Here is a 15,980-nt window from a genome sequence, read left to right on the forward strand (position 1 = left end):
AAAGTACAGAAATCCCGCGCCACCGCCATCCCAACGGTAACTCAGACCTGGGTTTCTACAAACGCGTAGATTTGGGGAGTGTGGGACCCACTCCTTTGTTCCCTTGCGCTTGTCATTACATTTTTAAACATTCCTTGAGTCACACACTCACACCTAAACACTCCTTAATTTCAATCCCTCACATGCTACGCATTAGCTGTAATTCTCTCACATAGGAACAAGACAAAAGCATCGGACGGTTGTTATTTACCTAAAATGATTTTCAAACAAAAATTTTGGCATCCAACCGCAGGGAGCCCTGGTAGTGCTGTAACCGGTAATTCTTAAAGAACCCAGAAGAGTTTCAATTTTAATAAATCTAAACCTTCAGAACCCACATTTGAAGGAAGTGTTTTTCACTTCACTTCACTTCACTTCACTGAGTTCTCCTAGTAGTTCTTAATTTGGATGGATGGAATAATGTAGCTTACAAGTTTATCTGTGTTGCCTTAATCCATTCTACCAAGACCAGAGGGATTCTTTTCACAGGTACAATTCGAAATTGGATCTCCTTTTAAGATTTAAGGTTAGTTGAATTGCTTTTGAAAGCTTGAATCTCTGGTTAGATCCCACCCTACTCTTGTGTTTTGGTTCTCACTTAGTCTATGATTTTTCTTCTTGGTTTTCTTGAGCTTCTCAAGAAATTATGTTATATCATCACTTTAATTTCTTGGGTTTCTGTGCCAATATTGCTTGTAGATAAAACTAAAGATTTCCTTTTTCCTGCTATGGCAGAATGGAAAGCCACATTGAGACTGTAGACAATGGGGCAGTAAAAGTTAACCCTAGGGGATCAGAAGTGATTCCATTGGAAGAAACATCTGCAACCGTGCAGAAAAAGTGTGTTGATTACTCATTGGAGAGGAGGAAATCTCTCAAAGCTCGCTTTGTTTATGGCTTTGTCTTCTTATTGACAAATCTTATGGCTTGGTTGATTCGTGATTATGGACACCAAGCTCTCTCTGAGCTCCATTGTAAGTCAAGAATCTTTGCTGCTTCTTAAATTTCCACAACTGCTTCACCTGCTAACTTAAAGCTGAAGTGAAGACAGGTTTGTTGTTCAGTATTAGGGAAGACTAGGCTGTTAACTCTTATGGTGATCTTGACAACCAGTTTAAACTTCAATTGAGAAGCAACAAAAAAGATTTAGCGAATATAACATAAAAAATGAGAGAAGGAAAAGTTTATGGACAATACCCTAATACCACGAAACAGCTCAAGAACCTTTGGGGCGATATCAATGAAATAATCAACATTAAGTAGTACATTTATTCATAATTTGGTAGTGTCTTTGTATCGGCTGCCTTAGCTGTAGAGATTTTATGAGTTTATGGCTTGCAGTTCCACAATCATGTACTGTTCTGGAAATCATCTAGTCATATTTGATCCTTTACTTTTAGTTTAAAATCATTTGTTCCCTTATCAGGGCTCTATTTAATCAACATTTACTTTTCTCGTAGTCAGATTCAGAAGATTGATACCCTAAACTTTCTCAGATAGGCATTCTTGACTCCTTTTGGAGTGATTGGCAACATCAAGAATTTAATTTTATTACATTATGCTACAATATTACCTCTGCCTATTTATTTGAACAAATATCTGTCACATATGCATTAAATTTCAACATTAATTTGTGCAAGACGTGTGCTTTACAATATGCTCACTCTTTCCCCAAGGAAAACCAGCAGGAACCAAAGATACTTCCCTTGCATAGATTCTCCAGATACAAGGAAATCAGTAAAAAAATTCTTGAATATTTATAGTATTCTTTTTTTATTATTTATTTTTAAATCTGTTTTGCAGATCTAAAAGCGTGTGGAAATGAGGGTCAAGATTGTTTTGACATAATGGGAGTTCTTCGTGTCAGTTTAGGATGTTTTGTATCTTTCTCTCTATATATATAACATAAGCATCCTCTTGCCACTGTGAAGGAACTTCTCCATGCTTCATCATCTTGAATATTCGCATGGACAGTGGCATACCTAAGATATATAACTATGGGATTTGTCATTTGGAGTTTGGTCCTTTATTGTCTCATCATTAGCTAGTTCTGATGCCATCTATACCTTCTTTAAAAGAAGGTTATGGAGGGATGAAAGGATAGTGTTAGACCATATGCACACTCCCCCAGCCTAAAAGCAAACACACATTAACCATTTTGCTTTTGTTTACCTCCCCCTCTCTCATATCAACAGTGTGGCTTTACTCCATTTCCAAATATTATTTTCCTCAGTTTTTTCATCCTTAACAAGAATACAGATATTTTTCCTGTTAATGTTTCTGACAACATTCAAGACCAGAAAGTTGCATGGAGCTGGAAATACTTGGCATTCCAAATGGTGGAGTTTGAAGTTTGTTTTGTTGGTGGTATCAGTGGCAGTTCCTTTTTTCTGCCCTTCGTCCTTCATTCAATTATATGGTATGCAATGCCATTCATAGAGTTACGAATTTAAATGTGCTGGTTCTCTTTTTTTATTCCTGTTTTCAGTATATAGGTGAATTTCATTTCATTGGAGTAATTTATTCTTCATTCTTCCACCATTTCCTTTCTATTCATGAAATTTGATTTTTTTCCTTTGTCTCCTAATGCTAAAATTTGAAGGATACACAACTTTAGGAATTTCTCCAATCACTAAAAGCTCTGGCTCCAAAATTCCTTTCTGGTTGTTTTTAAATATCCTTGACTATAGCAGACCAATTTTAAGCCTTACAGTTATAGGCTACCCACCCAGTATAATGTACCATGAAAGCCCATTTGTAATATATATCTATCTTCTTGCAGGTGAAGTCGCTCGAATTGGTGCAGGGTAATCTTCATATCCTTTCTAAAATCTTATACTTAAATGTAATAGATAAACTTTTTCTGTCAAACATAACTGCAATTTGCCATGACAAAAACATACCTTTCACTGTTACCTCCTTTGATGCTCATTCTCTTGTGTTCTCATATTTGGATCTCCCATAGAGGTTGTGATTGTTGATTTGGTTCATGCTATAGGATTTTTCTTCTTCTTCAACTCATTAGTGTGATTGAATTCATCACATTGTGGAATAACTACTGGATGCCTGAAGAAGAATTAAAGCAATGGTACGGGTTTCCTGTTCTTTGCAAAAATTAAAGAAAGTTTGTAGCCAGTCTTGAAATATTTAGTAAATTCTTGTGAATAAACTAATGCATAAAGCTTCAGGATAAGGCTTTGAGAAATTCAATTCCAAAAGCTTGACTAGGAGAAAACATAGATCCTTCATGGTTGATCCCCAATTACCAAAACTCTTTTGATATATGAACTTCACTGCACCATTCCAGATCCTGTATGAAAAAGTGTTAGAAGATATGCATCCTTGATTGCTTGGTTAAAGTCTTAGTTGCTTGACTGATTAATTATGCAATGATCAAATGATGGACAATAAAATTTGCATGGCTAGAAAATTAAAATGCTGAATGACTTACACACACACACACAGAAATTGGTAAACTTTGTGAGGAGATTTGAAGCAGGGGATTGATATGCCATTGAGAGTAAAAGCTATGCATTATATGATAATAATCAAAGGTCACCAGACTTTTTTTTTAAAAAGTCCTTACTCCTTACATTGGTACCATGTTTAGAGATGAAATAAGATATCTTTTCTAACAAGTGAATACAAACCTTCTGAGGACTCTCTTTATCCATAAACTCTGGGTTCCAAGAGAAGGAAACAAATTATAATCTTGAAGAAAACCCAAAATTCACTGTGGGAGTCACACACTCCCACTGTATGTAAGGAAACCAGATTCACGAGCAGGAAGCATATTTGGGTACATCACCAACAAAATAATCTAATGAACTCTCTTGAGGTGGAAGCACTGCCGGATGATTCCTAAAGGAGGAACTGGTTTTTACTGGATTGTTCCATAACAGTATATTGCATAGAAATTTGAAAAAAAAAAAATGCTTAATCAAATATCGAAATGTGCTTCTCTGATGGCAATCAATTCAACGATGTCAGATTGCCTTACACCACCTACCTTACAATTTTACAGCAAAAAAATTGCTTGTTTCCAGTCAAGCTAGCCCAAGACTTTTGAAAAGGTTTTAGGTTTTCTGCATGAACACTGCCAAGAAAGGCACAATTTTTGGGATTATAGTCACCATTCATAGAGTCAAGAAAGAAAGGAAAAGAAGGAACAGAATGAAAACTTCATTCTTGATTCAATGAGAGTTATTATGAAAGCATTTCATTTGCTTTTCCTTGATGAAATTTCATTCCAGAATGTATCGTTAGTTAAAAGTAGTCTGCCAGCTAGTAGTACTCATAGTCAGAATGAGTAAATCTAAATTACCATATTAAATTTAGTTTCTTCCCTATATCTTGTGGGTGTGGCAATCCTAGGAAAATAATAGAAAATAAAATCCTTATAGTGGCAAAAACAGGACTTCATGAGAAAAAGTGCAATGAATAATTATTTGTTTACAAGCTCCTCTCCCTCCTCTCTTCCCCTCTCTGTTTGATGCATATCATACTCACATAGGGTATTGAATCTCGGTTTTGACCTAGGCCTCAAAACACACACACACACACACAAAACATTCAAAATGGTACTTGAGGTTTTGAACCAAGTTTGACTGTATATCTTTTTCTTGGATATTGGCTTGAAAACTAGGACTGTCACTTATTTATGCCAAATATCAGAGTATCATAAATCCTTTAATACATATCAGATTTAAGTAATCTTGGATTTATATGGAAGAAGTTATGTCAGAAAAAAATCCAGGATTGGTTAAATCATATTTATCTTGAAGGAATTATGTTTTTGTCAAACCTTGTTTTGTATGTGTAAATTCTGTCAAAATCTCTTTTAGTTAAAACTTTTCTTTTTTAGATATCAAAAGAAAAGCACATTTTTTTGACAATGTTTTACGATATTAAGGTTTATGTAATTCTTATATTTAACAAAACCTACAATTTGAAAGTTGAAAGTAGTACCTAGCTATGGAAATCTTGCTTTTGTTCTTGGCTGGGGATTGATTGTCTATCCTTTTAGAATCTAAAATTTTAACTACTCTTTTTTGGCTTCAAATAGAGAAACGATAATATGATAATGTTATCACTCAAATAAAAAGGTTATTTTTTTCATTTATATTTTGGACATATTTTTAGTAAATGTATTAGCAACTACAAAAACATTTATGTCAATGATATTTAGCATAAATAAGGTTTTTGTCCTAGTCTCAAATAAGATTTCCTCAAGTTTTGGTGAGTATAAGTGAATATATGTAGCTATTAAGATTGAAATTTGCCAAATTACTGAAGTATGGTCAGAACAGTTTAGTAGCCATACATTTTTGTAGAGTACCTGGTGATTTCATCGCAGATGTTGGTTTGTTTCTGTGGCTCAAAACTTGGAAAATAGCCTATCTTGAGAAGCAGGGTATCAGTCCATGTACATTTGCACCTCCCAAACCAGGTAATTGTGGGAGCCTTTGCACTAGGATTCTCTTTTTCTAATCATGTGACAAGTGCTGATCATAATGTCATCCTGTCCTCAATAAAACTAATATCATTTAAGACTCAGGAAATACTATGAAAGTTTGTGTAAATGACCAAGGTGACATTTGAGAACAAAGAAACAGAATTTAGAATGGAAACCTGCTTACTCAGAGAAATAGGCACTTCTCTAGTTCTCTTAGGTGATCAATAGTGGTATCCAAAGCAGTAACTTTGAATTCTCAAGGCACCTACACAAACATTCACATGATACCCCAACATCAAGAGGATGGTATAAAGTATAGTCAGAAATGTTTTGCAATAGTTTGTTAATTATTTTTCTGAAATTCAATTTGGTCATAGCCTCATAGGGTCCGAGCAACATATGAAATTAGAAGTCACAATACTGAATAGGCTTTATTCACACCCACCATTATCCTGCAAAGCAAGCACTTTATTCTGTTCTCTCTTTAGTTTTATGTCTTTCGATAAATGTGTGGAAATAAAATTAACTGGGAGAACCGTAGCACCTTCATTTATTGTGTGTAAAAGATCCATCCTCCAGAGGTTAATAAACCTCCAACTTAAAGGGAAGAGCATTGCCATGCTTACAACAGATTCCTAGACCTTTTCCAGTTTTCATTATATATTCTTCATCTCTCACATGTACTAGCTTCTTCTGCTTATATATCAATCTTTTCCTTATTCACAGTGGCTGCCTTGGGTTATTCACGTCAACCATTTTCTATATTGCTTCTATATGTGGAATCGGTCTGATGTACTTTCTTTATGCTCCACACCGTTCTTGCATGCTCAACATCTTTTTCATTACATGGACTGCAGTCTTGCTTATGGTGATGATGGTTATATCGCTACATTCAAAGGTATTTCTTTTGTCTGAACTAATCCAGATGTAATTTTTTCAAATAAGAGTTATTGATTGATCATTCAATTATTATTATTTTCTTGAATAAGTTTTACATCTCAAGTTTCTTGGTTGAATAGAAAACAGAAACATATGACTTCTATGTCACTGTGTCAAGAATAAATTAGAAGAGATGCTGCAAGTTTTATTAAAGTAGTCAGATGCTAATACTTTTCCAGTTTTTTTTAACATGGCTTATAACAAAGGAAACCTTTAGAAGCCTTGCAAATTTCAAGAACTTCAAAGAAGTTGTATTTTCTTCATGGTTTGTCTCATTTTCAGAACAATCAATGTTGTCTCTGTTATTATGGAACATCAGTTTGTGATCACTCAATATGTACCTTCCTCAATGTTATCTCCTGTTTACCCTTTGTGTCAAGCAGTCATAGACACTCTCTGGAATGTTTTCTGACATGATAACAACTCCAAAGACCCTCTTAGACTTAGAAATATGCATGAGTAGAGTGACATGAAGAGAACTTTCGAGAACTCCATAAATGGAACTCCCTAGTCCCTCCCCTCCCCTGATACTTCAAAGAGAACTAATTACTTTTCTACTTGATTTTGTAACCTTATGTAGTTGAAACAGGTTTTCATTGTGAAGGTCAGCTTTTTATTTTTAAAATCTTCTTACTTTCCATCTATTGAATGTTTAAAAATGAACTAAAAGTGGTATAAGTGCCATACAATCCCCACCCCACAACAAAAGAAACAGAAAAATAGTATTACCATAATGCTTCTATTGTGACGTTAAAACAAAGTTCACTCTAAGATTGCAAGTTATAACATGACTAATATCAGGAATGAACCAATTCTTTTCTGACATGTTTATTTTGATGACATTTAGTTTGCATCTTGCATTTGATATCTGGCCATGGTGCTTCCAGCAGGTCAATCGAGGTTTATTGTCTTCTGGGATTATGGCTTCATACATTGTATTCCTGTGTTGGTCTGCTATTAGAAGGTTAGAATTTAAACACTTCCACACAAAAATTCGTCAAAATGGAATCTCCATGGAAAATTACAGTTTTATGTTATCTGTACTGCAAATGATAATTCTATTTCTTCAATATTCAAATATTACCTGCCCTTGCATCAAACTACTTTGAATTAATTGAGACTGTAGTTTATTGATAGTCCTGATAATTGGAATAGAGCGAAAGCCTAGGTGCAGTGATGAGGTTGCTTCATGCTGGCTAAATGGTAGTCATGGGTTCAAGTCTAGGAACAACCTCTATGCAAAAGCATGGGTATGGCTAACTAAATTATAACCATCCTTGGACCCCACAGTGGCAGGAGCCTTGTGCACTGCATAGCTCTTTCCTTGGTTCTGATAATCAGAGTGCAAATGAGAATTAATTATCTGTCTCAACACAATTCATTTCATTACATATAAATATCTCTAAAAGGCCACTGTGGAGTAAGGTCCTGATCTGCATTCAGAACAGAGTGAATAAGAGAAGAAAAAAAATTCAAGGATACTGGATGGTGAAGAATGCTTCATGAAGGACAAGTTATACAGTACTTTTCAGTCAGAAATGATCCTAGCACACTGCTCAGCTCCTTTTGTGTTGACCAAAGGGAAACCTTTATCAATAAAATGAAGCTCCAACTGTGCTCAAGTGATGCACAATATAGCAGGAAAAGTAGGTCTTTTTCCCTGTAATAGAATCATTACAGCAATAACCAATATCTAGCTTTGTGCAAGGGACTAACAGAGGAATTAGAGAAAAATGATAAAGGAAAAGTAGTTGAGGAGGGTAGGCTGATTAGGGAAGAAGGTATCCTATTCAGATGTGAAGTATAATATTTACATTTAAGTAATTTTTTTTTCAATTACAATAAACATGCTGAATTATGTGCACTTACACATAAGCCCCTGAATAGATATTGTGAATTCATAAAACTCTTGTCAAAATAGAGCACCAATTTCACTTATGGTCTTGGGAAATATTTTATGCTTATGCAGTTGATTTGCTTGACTAACAAAAGGAGTGGAAATTAACTTCTGCATCACAGCCTTATAACAAATGAGAATCAACTTCTATATGTATACTGATGGATAACAAGACCATTAGTGACATAATTAGGAGCCCAATTATCACAACATATATTAGTAGTTTTATAAATAAGATAATTCAAAACTTCTTTCAGTCACATTAATTTAGCTGCAGATTGAGCCATAGCTATGTGCTCAGCTTTTGCACTAGACCAGGCAACCTTAGTTTCTTTGTTACTCTTCTAAGTTACTAAATTACCAGTAACCAGTTATAGACCTCCTATCAATTGCAGCTCCGTCTCTGTCAGCATGAGAATAATCAACACCATCAATATGATTATGTGGTTTATGACTAAGAAATTTTCCTTGAGCACCCTTAAGATATTTCAAGATGTGACTTGTTGCCCCAGTTCATTTGCTTAGATTTTTCTATAAACTAATTGATAAGATTGTGAGTGTTATGTCAAGTCTAGTGATGGTTAGATGAGGTAGCAATCAACCTTTTGTGCTGGTGCTTGTTCACAAAATCTTTATGATCACTATGTTTAGGATGAGGATAAACAGTAGTATCACAGTCTTGGAGCCTAAAATATTTATGTTAACAAAAAGATCTAATATACCTTCTGGGATAAGCCAAGATCCTTTTTTCTTCAAACAACTTCAGCTTCAAAGAATATCTAAGAGCTCCCAAATCCTTTATCTAGATGTATTGCTGCACATAAACTTTGCATGGTAGATGGCTGCTGAATTATCATATCAATGAAACAAAGCATCAGGGTCAAAACAACCTTGTGTAATTCAGTAACCAGTAACCACCAATCAAACCAGGCTCTTGGTGGTTGCTTCAAAGTACAGATGACTACAAAACTTGCACACTTCTTATTCATTCTCTCTCTGAGACTTGCTCCATCCAAACTTCACTTTAAAGTGCATATTTAATGTGAATTGATGCAAGAGCCAATGAGAAAAAATGTCAGAGAAATCAAGACACTTGCAGAATGCTTGCTGAACTAGCAGAGAAATGGATGAAAATGTCTTGAAATAACCACCTCCATGAAACTAGATGAACTTCACTTAATAGTGCATGAGAGCTGTATTTCGTTACATACACCCAGTGACACCTCACAAGTTCCTTACCAAGAGGTAAATTAACTAGTTCCCTAGCTGGTGGCTATAAAGAGCATCCATATTAATATCCATAGCCATCTTCAATCCAGAATAGGAAAAAGAACTTGCTGATAAGTTTTAGGAATAGAACTCTCAGACAACTAGACAAGCAAAAAGGCGCACGTTAGAGTAGGAAGATGATACATGAGAACAGATTGAGCAATAGAATATGCAGCAAAAATTTCTTGCGTATATGAAGGGATTTTCTCCAAATGGCTACAGGTAAATGATGTCAAATGGAGCTCCAGATGGATTCTGATGGTGGATGGGCTAGCAAGGAGGAAGCTTTATCTAGTGCTCTAAGATGGAAGTTATAAACTTGAGTAGCTTTAGAGCTTGACCAGTGAGGACCACCTACAAGAGGAACAGAATGAGGGAAATCAAAGAACTCATTGTTCAACATACAACCTTGATTGGAAAAATATGGAAAACCCTCAAAGAAAGCAACATTAGCACGAACATAATGTCAATGAGAAACAGGATTCTAGCATCAATAACCTTTTTGAATATGATACTACCTAAGAGGAATACACTTCATGGTATTAAGGAAAAACTAATCAGTTTCAGGGCATGATAAGTGAACAAAATAGATGCAAACTGACACTTTAGGTGGTAAAGAAAACAAAGAAGAATTTAGCAAAACAACAGAGAACAAAGATTGATGGGCAAAAACAGTAGAAATTTTGTGGTTAATGAGATAATAGATAGTAAGAAAAACAAAAGGGTGTACCCACTGCACTAGGCTCTAGCCACTGTGGGGTCTGGGGAGAGTCATAATGTTCTTTATGCACCTATTAGCATGCTAACATATCATTTTTTTTTCTTTTCATTTTTAAGTTAGGACATATATACTCACCAATAAAATGGAAATCTGATTTTGTGTCTAAAAATGTGTTATTTATTATCTTTATGTCATCAAATTATTAGTTATAAGGTGACCTATCTTAGTTTCAAAATTCATTTTGAATGCACAGATAATGCTTTTTTGCATGAAATTTTTCATGGCTATGAGTGTCTGACAATTTGTAAACTCATGGATTCCTAGTGAGCCTGCCATTGAGAAATGCAGCCCACAAAGAGAAGCGACTGGAAATGGCAATTGGACCACTGTGGTGGTAAGAAGCAACAGCGTTTCTCCGCCTTGTCCTTTTATTCCTTTCTCCTTCATGATGCTTTCATTGAATATGATTGTGTTGATTAGTGTCAAAGTACTCTTTTTCGCCTTTTCATTTCATTGCATTTATTTGCTTGCTTTATAATCTTAAATTGTTCACTGGTCTACAAGTTCCTTTCAACTTAAAATATTTCCTAGTGCTCATTTGGGAGAGAGCAGCTTTTTCTGAAAATAAAGAACTCTTGGTCTTACAGGCAAAGTTATAACAAATGCATCCATCCAGTTTAAGTTCTACCATTGAATTTTTTATTTTATTTTTAAGGCTCCTCCTAGGGTCACTACCTAATAATAAGTTTGTCTATCATGTCCCTCTCATTTTGCACTCACTGAAATTTTGAGTTTTGATTTTATTGCTTTCAGGGCTTCCTCATAGCAATATGTTCTATTGTCATGGCAACATTTTCCACTGGAATTGACTCTCAGTCCTTTCAGGTGAATTAAGCTTCTCCATTGATTTTACAAAGCTTTAGATATGGCAGTCACAAAGACAGCTAAGTCAGTTGTACTTCTTCCTTTTTGTTTAATTTGATGAAACCTTGATATGCTTTCCAGTTTCACAAGGATAAAGTTCAAAAAGAAGATGACATCCTTTATGACTATGGTTTTTTCCATTTTGTATTCTCAATGGGGGCCATGTACTTTGCAATGCTATTCATCAGTTGGAACCTTGATCACTCAACCAGAAAGTAAGGAACCTAGTTGCCTAAATTTCAAACCCATCCATTTCAGGTCGTGCACATCTTTACCCTATTTTCTCATTGTTTGCTTTCACCATTTACAAAAATCAGGTGGAGCATCGATGTCGGCTGGGCTAGCACATGGGTAAAGATCATCAACGAGTGGATTGCAGCCAGTATATACCGTAAGAATTCCATGAATGATGGGTTTCCTCTTGTAACTCCTAAATGGAATGTCCCTGTACAGTAAGATTGGCTTTCTTGTTTCATATGCTAATCAGCTTTAGGAGTTTTACTTAGGAAGGAACTTGTTCCCCTTTGGAGTGATTCAAAAGCTGAGGGGGAAAAGGCAAAATATTTGAAAAGTTGCATTATAGGCTTGTACATTAATTCCATGTTGAGATGCAAGTGTTGACTCTTCATCATTTATACTGATTGCAGTGTGGAAATTGATCTCTCCAGTTGTAAGGCAAGCCAAAGTGATGGATCCTGAAGCGCAAATTCATCACACAGCTTCATCTTAGTTCAGAATTTAGTTCTAAGGTCTTTTAAGTCACAAATTGTATATGGGATAGTAGTATTCTTTACAGGTTCTTTATTGTTTTACTATTATTCTTTCTTTATTTGTAATCCTAATCTGTAAAGCTCAAGTCACTGTTAGATGCTAAGAGAGACTGAAGAAGTTCAGCACACCAAGAAATCCCAAAATAAAGTGCATGCTTTTGGAGATTCCCAGTTATAAAAAGCAATTTCTTGTTATTTAGCTTATTCTTGGCATCTTGTTTGACTCAAAAGCAGTCTTCTCCATCAAGCTATGCTACTGATTTGGCAAAGCTCTACGTTTGGTCAAAAACTTAACGCGGAAGTATGCAGAGAATCTTTAGATTGTTGAAATAATTCACATTCCAGATATGTTGAAAGTGGATCTCAAAAAAGTGAATCACTGTGATTACCATCAAGGTTCATTCACTCTGGTTCATGATAATTAAAACTGATCTGGGTAGCTTGGCATCTAGCAAATTACTTGATTTGCATCTGTTTCTTTCTTGGGCAAAATCAAGCTGAGTTACACGCTACTGCAGTGGTGTGGCAGGCTTGATTTGGAAATCAGGGTGACAAGTCAGTCAACCAGGTTGGCTCAGTTCAACCTTACAATGATACTCTTTTTTCTATACAACTGAGCAAATGTGCCTGGGTATATGCCCGAGCTAAAGGGTTGAGCTGTCTCCAGCGAGCCCAACCACCACAGAGCACCACCACAGAGCACACCTCACGACTAGGCTATGTGGCACACATCTTGCTGGTCTCTAGGCATTGAGCTTTCTGAAGACGAGCCAAATCATCGGGATGAACGGCTTGTTGACATAATGAGAACCCAGGTTTAGCAGAGTTGAGTTCTGTTGATCCATCACTACTCATACATATCAGAGTCAGAGAGAGCTTATTCTTCATGGGATCCGTGGGAAATGTACAATGAATTAGGACCAGCTGGGTCCGGTTCAAGTTAGGTAAGGGACTGGAGCTGTTGCGACTTCCCGCCCTACCTGTCTGGATTAAAGATCATCATTCTGGACCCACTGCATCACCTAAACAAAAAGGGTTCTTAACTTAAAAGGCAGAAAATAAGAGGACAGAAAAAATAATGAAATCACGAGCACATTGCCATAAAACAGTACACACATGACACAACAAGATTCCCGTGATTCTACAAGATTGTCTTTATCATCCCAACAGTAAGATGAGATTTTCTATCTCATCTTTACTATCAATTTACAATAAGAATTGTTTGACGAGAACGCCTTTGACCAAGGTGAGAGACCCAACAACCATTTTAGCCACTTAGGCAGGTGATGGAGTAGAACTGTAGAAAGACATCATCACCCCACCATGATTGAACATACCAACGTCCAATATGTAGACCAGATCATACAAATGGGTCCAGATATGAAGAACCATGTCAAAGCCACAACAATCCAAACGCCAACAACTTCTTTTTGCCCCCAATTTGGTTTAGTTGTACCCACTATCCATGTGCTGATCATCTTCCAGACACTATTATTGTTGGCAATGGCCAATGAAATAGAATCCAGTATTGCTTGAAGAAGCTTTACAGACAAGTCTCTTCCCAATCCAATTAGGCCATAAACGTCACATGCAGGTGCTGTAAAAAGGAGGGTTATCGGTATGGTATGAGCTTATACTAAAACCAATCAAAAATTTCTATCTGTGAGAAGGGAGAATACTACACTTTCCAGGCTTTGACTGAATATTTACATAGCTCTAACTGCTTCACTTTCTGGATATTGGATCAATCAGTCCAACAGCTCCATCTTGATCATGTATTATTCTTCCTATTTAAACAGAGAGAAGCCAGAGTCTCAGTCCAGAAACCTGAGAAACCTTTATTCTTGTCTTCCTTCAGCACTTGTAGAGTTACCAACTGTGCAGAAATCAAGATGTTCGGGCAAGTATCACCTTCTCTCTCCCTTCTGGTGCTAATTGCCACTGTTCAAATGACAAGAATCATTAATGCAGTTGGTGGTGCCACAGCCGGTGGAGATACTGTTATGGAGTTGTACATGCACGACATACTTGGGGGAAGTAATCCAACGGCTAGGCCAATAACTGGTTTGCTTGGAAATATTTACAGTGGCCAGGTACCCTTTGCCAGGCAAATAGGATTCTTTCCCCCACAAAATGGGGTTGCCATCCCAAATGCCAATGGTGCAATCCCCACTGTCAATGCCAATGGTGTCCCACTTGGTACAGGTTTAGCTGGTACAACTTTTGCTGGGACTCCAAATGGCCAACCCACAAATAATCAGGCTGCAGCTCTGGGACCTGATGGTCTGGGATTGGCATTTGGTACAATCACCACCATCGACGACACTTTGACGGCTTCACCTGACTTGGGATCTCAGCAAATTGGAAAAGCACAGGGTGTGTATGTGGCAAGCTCTGCTGATGGTACGACACAAATGATGGTGTTCACCGCGATGATTGAGGGTGGAGAATATGGTGACAGTCTCAACTTCTTTGGAGTGTACAAGATTGGGAGTTCCATGTCACGTTTATCAGTGACCGGTGGGACTGGAAAGTTTGAAAATGCTTCTGGATATGCTGAGGTTCGGCAACTCGTCCCACCTGGTCAGCAAGTCACTGATGGAGCAGAGGCATTGCTGAGAATCACAGCCCATCTCACCTACTAAGACTGATCTGGACATTGAAAAGCAGATATTTGTTGGTTGTTTGTTTGGAAGTTGGAAATTATTGTGAGCTTCTTTTGTAGTTTCCCTGCTATAGTGTGATTGTGGTAGTTTTGTGAATCATGCCATACGTTAATGTGTATCAACACTAAAACGTTATAAATATAATTTCTGCGAATGAAGTACTGTAAGTGTTGCTTAAATCTCCAACTCGCGTTCAAACATATGGATTTACAATGAGAGATATAAAGGTGGTTCAGAATTACGGCAAGAGAGCGATCTTGAGCCCTCAGATCTGGAGTTAAAACCAGGATTACTAGAGATAGTCCAAGTTATTAAGGGGAAAAAACCTTAGTTCAAAGATAAGCATAGAAGATGAGTCCACAAAGTCCTAGGAATCATATCCAAAGCTCTGAAATCACGAAGAAAAATCCTGGAAAAAGCTCTTGATGCAGATATCCCCCCCCCCCCCCCCCCCAAAAAAAAAGAAGAAGAAGAAGAAGAAGAAGAAGAAGAAGAAGAAGAAGAAGAAGAAGAAGAAGAAGAGAAAGAATGTATCACCATACTAGTAGCTCCACAAACATGTAAGCTAAAATAATTCACTGGTCCAATCATAAGAAATTCTTAAGCATACGTACAGATCTAAACATCAGTTTGACATCAATGACAAAATCAGTGAATTCTCCTCTACTTTCTACTTCTATAATTATAATTAACAAAAACATTTTATTGCAGTAAAAATTCAAACTTATAAGTTATAACCAAGTTCATGATCTATCCTAATAGTCTTGTAAAACAAATACTGCCTCGTCAAGCATAGCTCTTTTGATTTCCAAGAGAACTGTGACGTTTGGTAGGATAAAGAAAATACCTTTTTTTTTTTTGGGGGGGGGGGTTGTCATCGAAATTAATTCAAGGGTATTTTCTTATCCCTTAACACCACCCCCCTAATGACAAACTGGGATAAACCTTAGAATGCAGTTAAATGTCAAGAGGGGGTCAACTAGCTTTTGTTCTGTAAATCAACTTAAGTTAACTTCAGATAGACGATAAACCTTTTATTGAACATCCCTTGTTGTAGACATGCATCGAACTTTAAACCAGGATTAAGCCCAAATGGTCGACATGCACAGAACTTTAAACCAGAATTTAAGCCCAAACTGGGGGAAGTTCAAAATGAAGTTTAGACACATACAGATTACACAAAATTTTATAATCCAACCACAACCAAAATATGCATGGGATTCATCTTTTGAACATATCAAGCCATCTACTTGTCTCACTTGGTGCAATGACAAGATCATCAGGAAATAAAACCCAAAAC

The 15,980-nt window shown here is 36.5% G+C and overlaps 2 protein-coding genes across 7 annotated transcripts; both read left to right on the plus strand.

The window, feature by feature from the left end:
- Positions 1 to 331: 331 nt before the first annotated feature.
- Positions 332 to 12,302, plus strand: LOC149022848 (Serinc-domain containing serine and sphingolipid biosynthesis protein). Of its 6 annotated transcripts, none has more exons than XM_089150742.1 (13): positions 332 to 565; positions 775 to 1,013; positions 1,843 to 1,919; positions 2,299 to 2,458; positions 2,822 to 2,846; positions 3,038 to 3,127; positions 6,221 to 6,392; positions 7,321 to 7,397; positions 10,645 to 10,714; positions 11,134 to 11,205; positions 11,326 to 11,459; positions 11,562 to 11,635; positions 11,892 to 12,302. In XM_089150742.1, the coding sequence occupies exons 2-13, from the start codon at positions 776 to 778 to the stop codon at positions 11,972 to 11,974; spliced, it is 1,272 nt and encodes a 423-aa protein (XP_089006868.1). In that variant the 5' UTR covers positions 332 to 565; position 775; the 3' UTR covers positions 11,975 to 12,302. The 6 variants fall into 6 exon arrangements, with proteins under 6 accessions (XP_089006868.1, XP_089006867.1, XP_089006869.1 ...); XM_089150741.1 differs by having other exon boundaries at positions 332 to 528; XM_089150743.1 differs by having other exon boundaries at positions 332 to 528; positions 7,324 to 7,397; positions 11,892 to 12,288.
- Positions 12,303 to 13,360: 1,058 nt separating this feature from the next.
- Positions 13,361 to 14,912, plus strand: LOC149022849 (Disease resistance-responsive (dirigent-like protein) family protein). Its single transcript, XM_089150748.1, has one exon. It carries the CDS (start codon positions 13,907 to 13,909, stop codon positions 14,657 to 14,659), a length of 753 nt encoding a protein of 250 aa, XP_089006874.1. The 5' UTR covers positions 13,361 to 13,906; the 3' UTR covers positions 14,660 to 14,912.
- The last annotated feature ends 1,068 nt before the right edge of the window (positions 14,913 to 15,980 follow it).

The sequence above is a fragment of the Hakea prostrata genome, chromosome 3 (assembly GCF_041222555.1).
Source record: "Hakea prostrata isolate BN-2017 chromosome 3, UWA_Hpros_2, whole genome shotgun sequence".
Lineage (NCBI taxonomy): Eukaryota > Viridiplantae > Streptophyta > Magnoliopsida > Proteales > Proteaceae > Hakea > Hakea prostrata.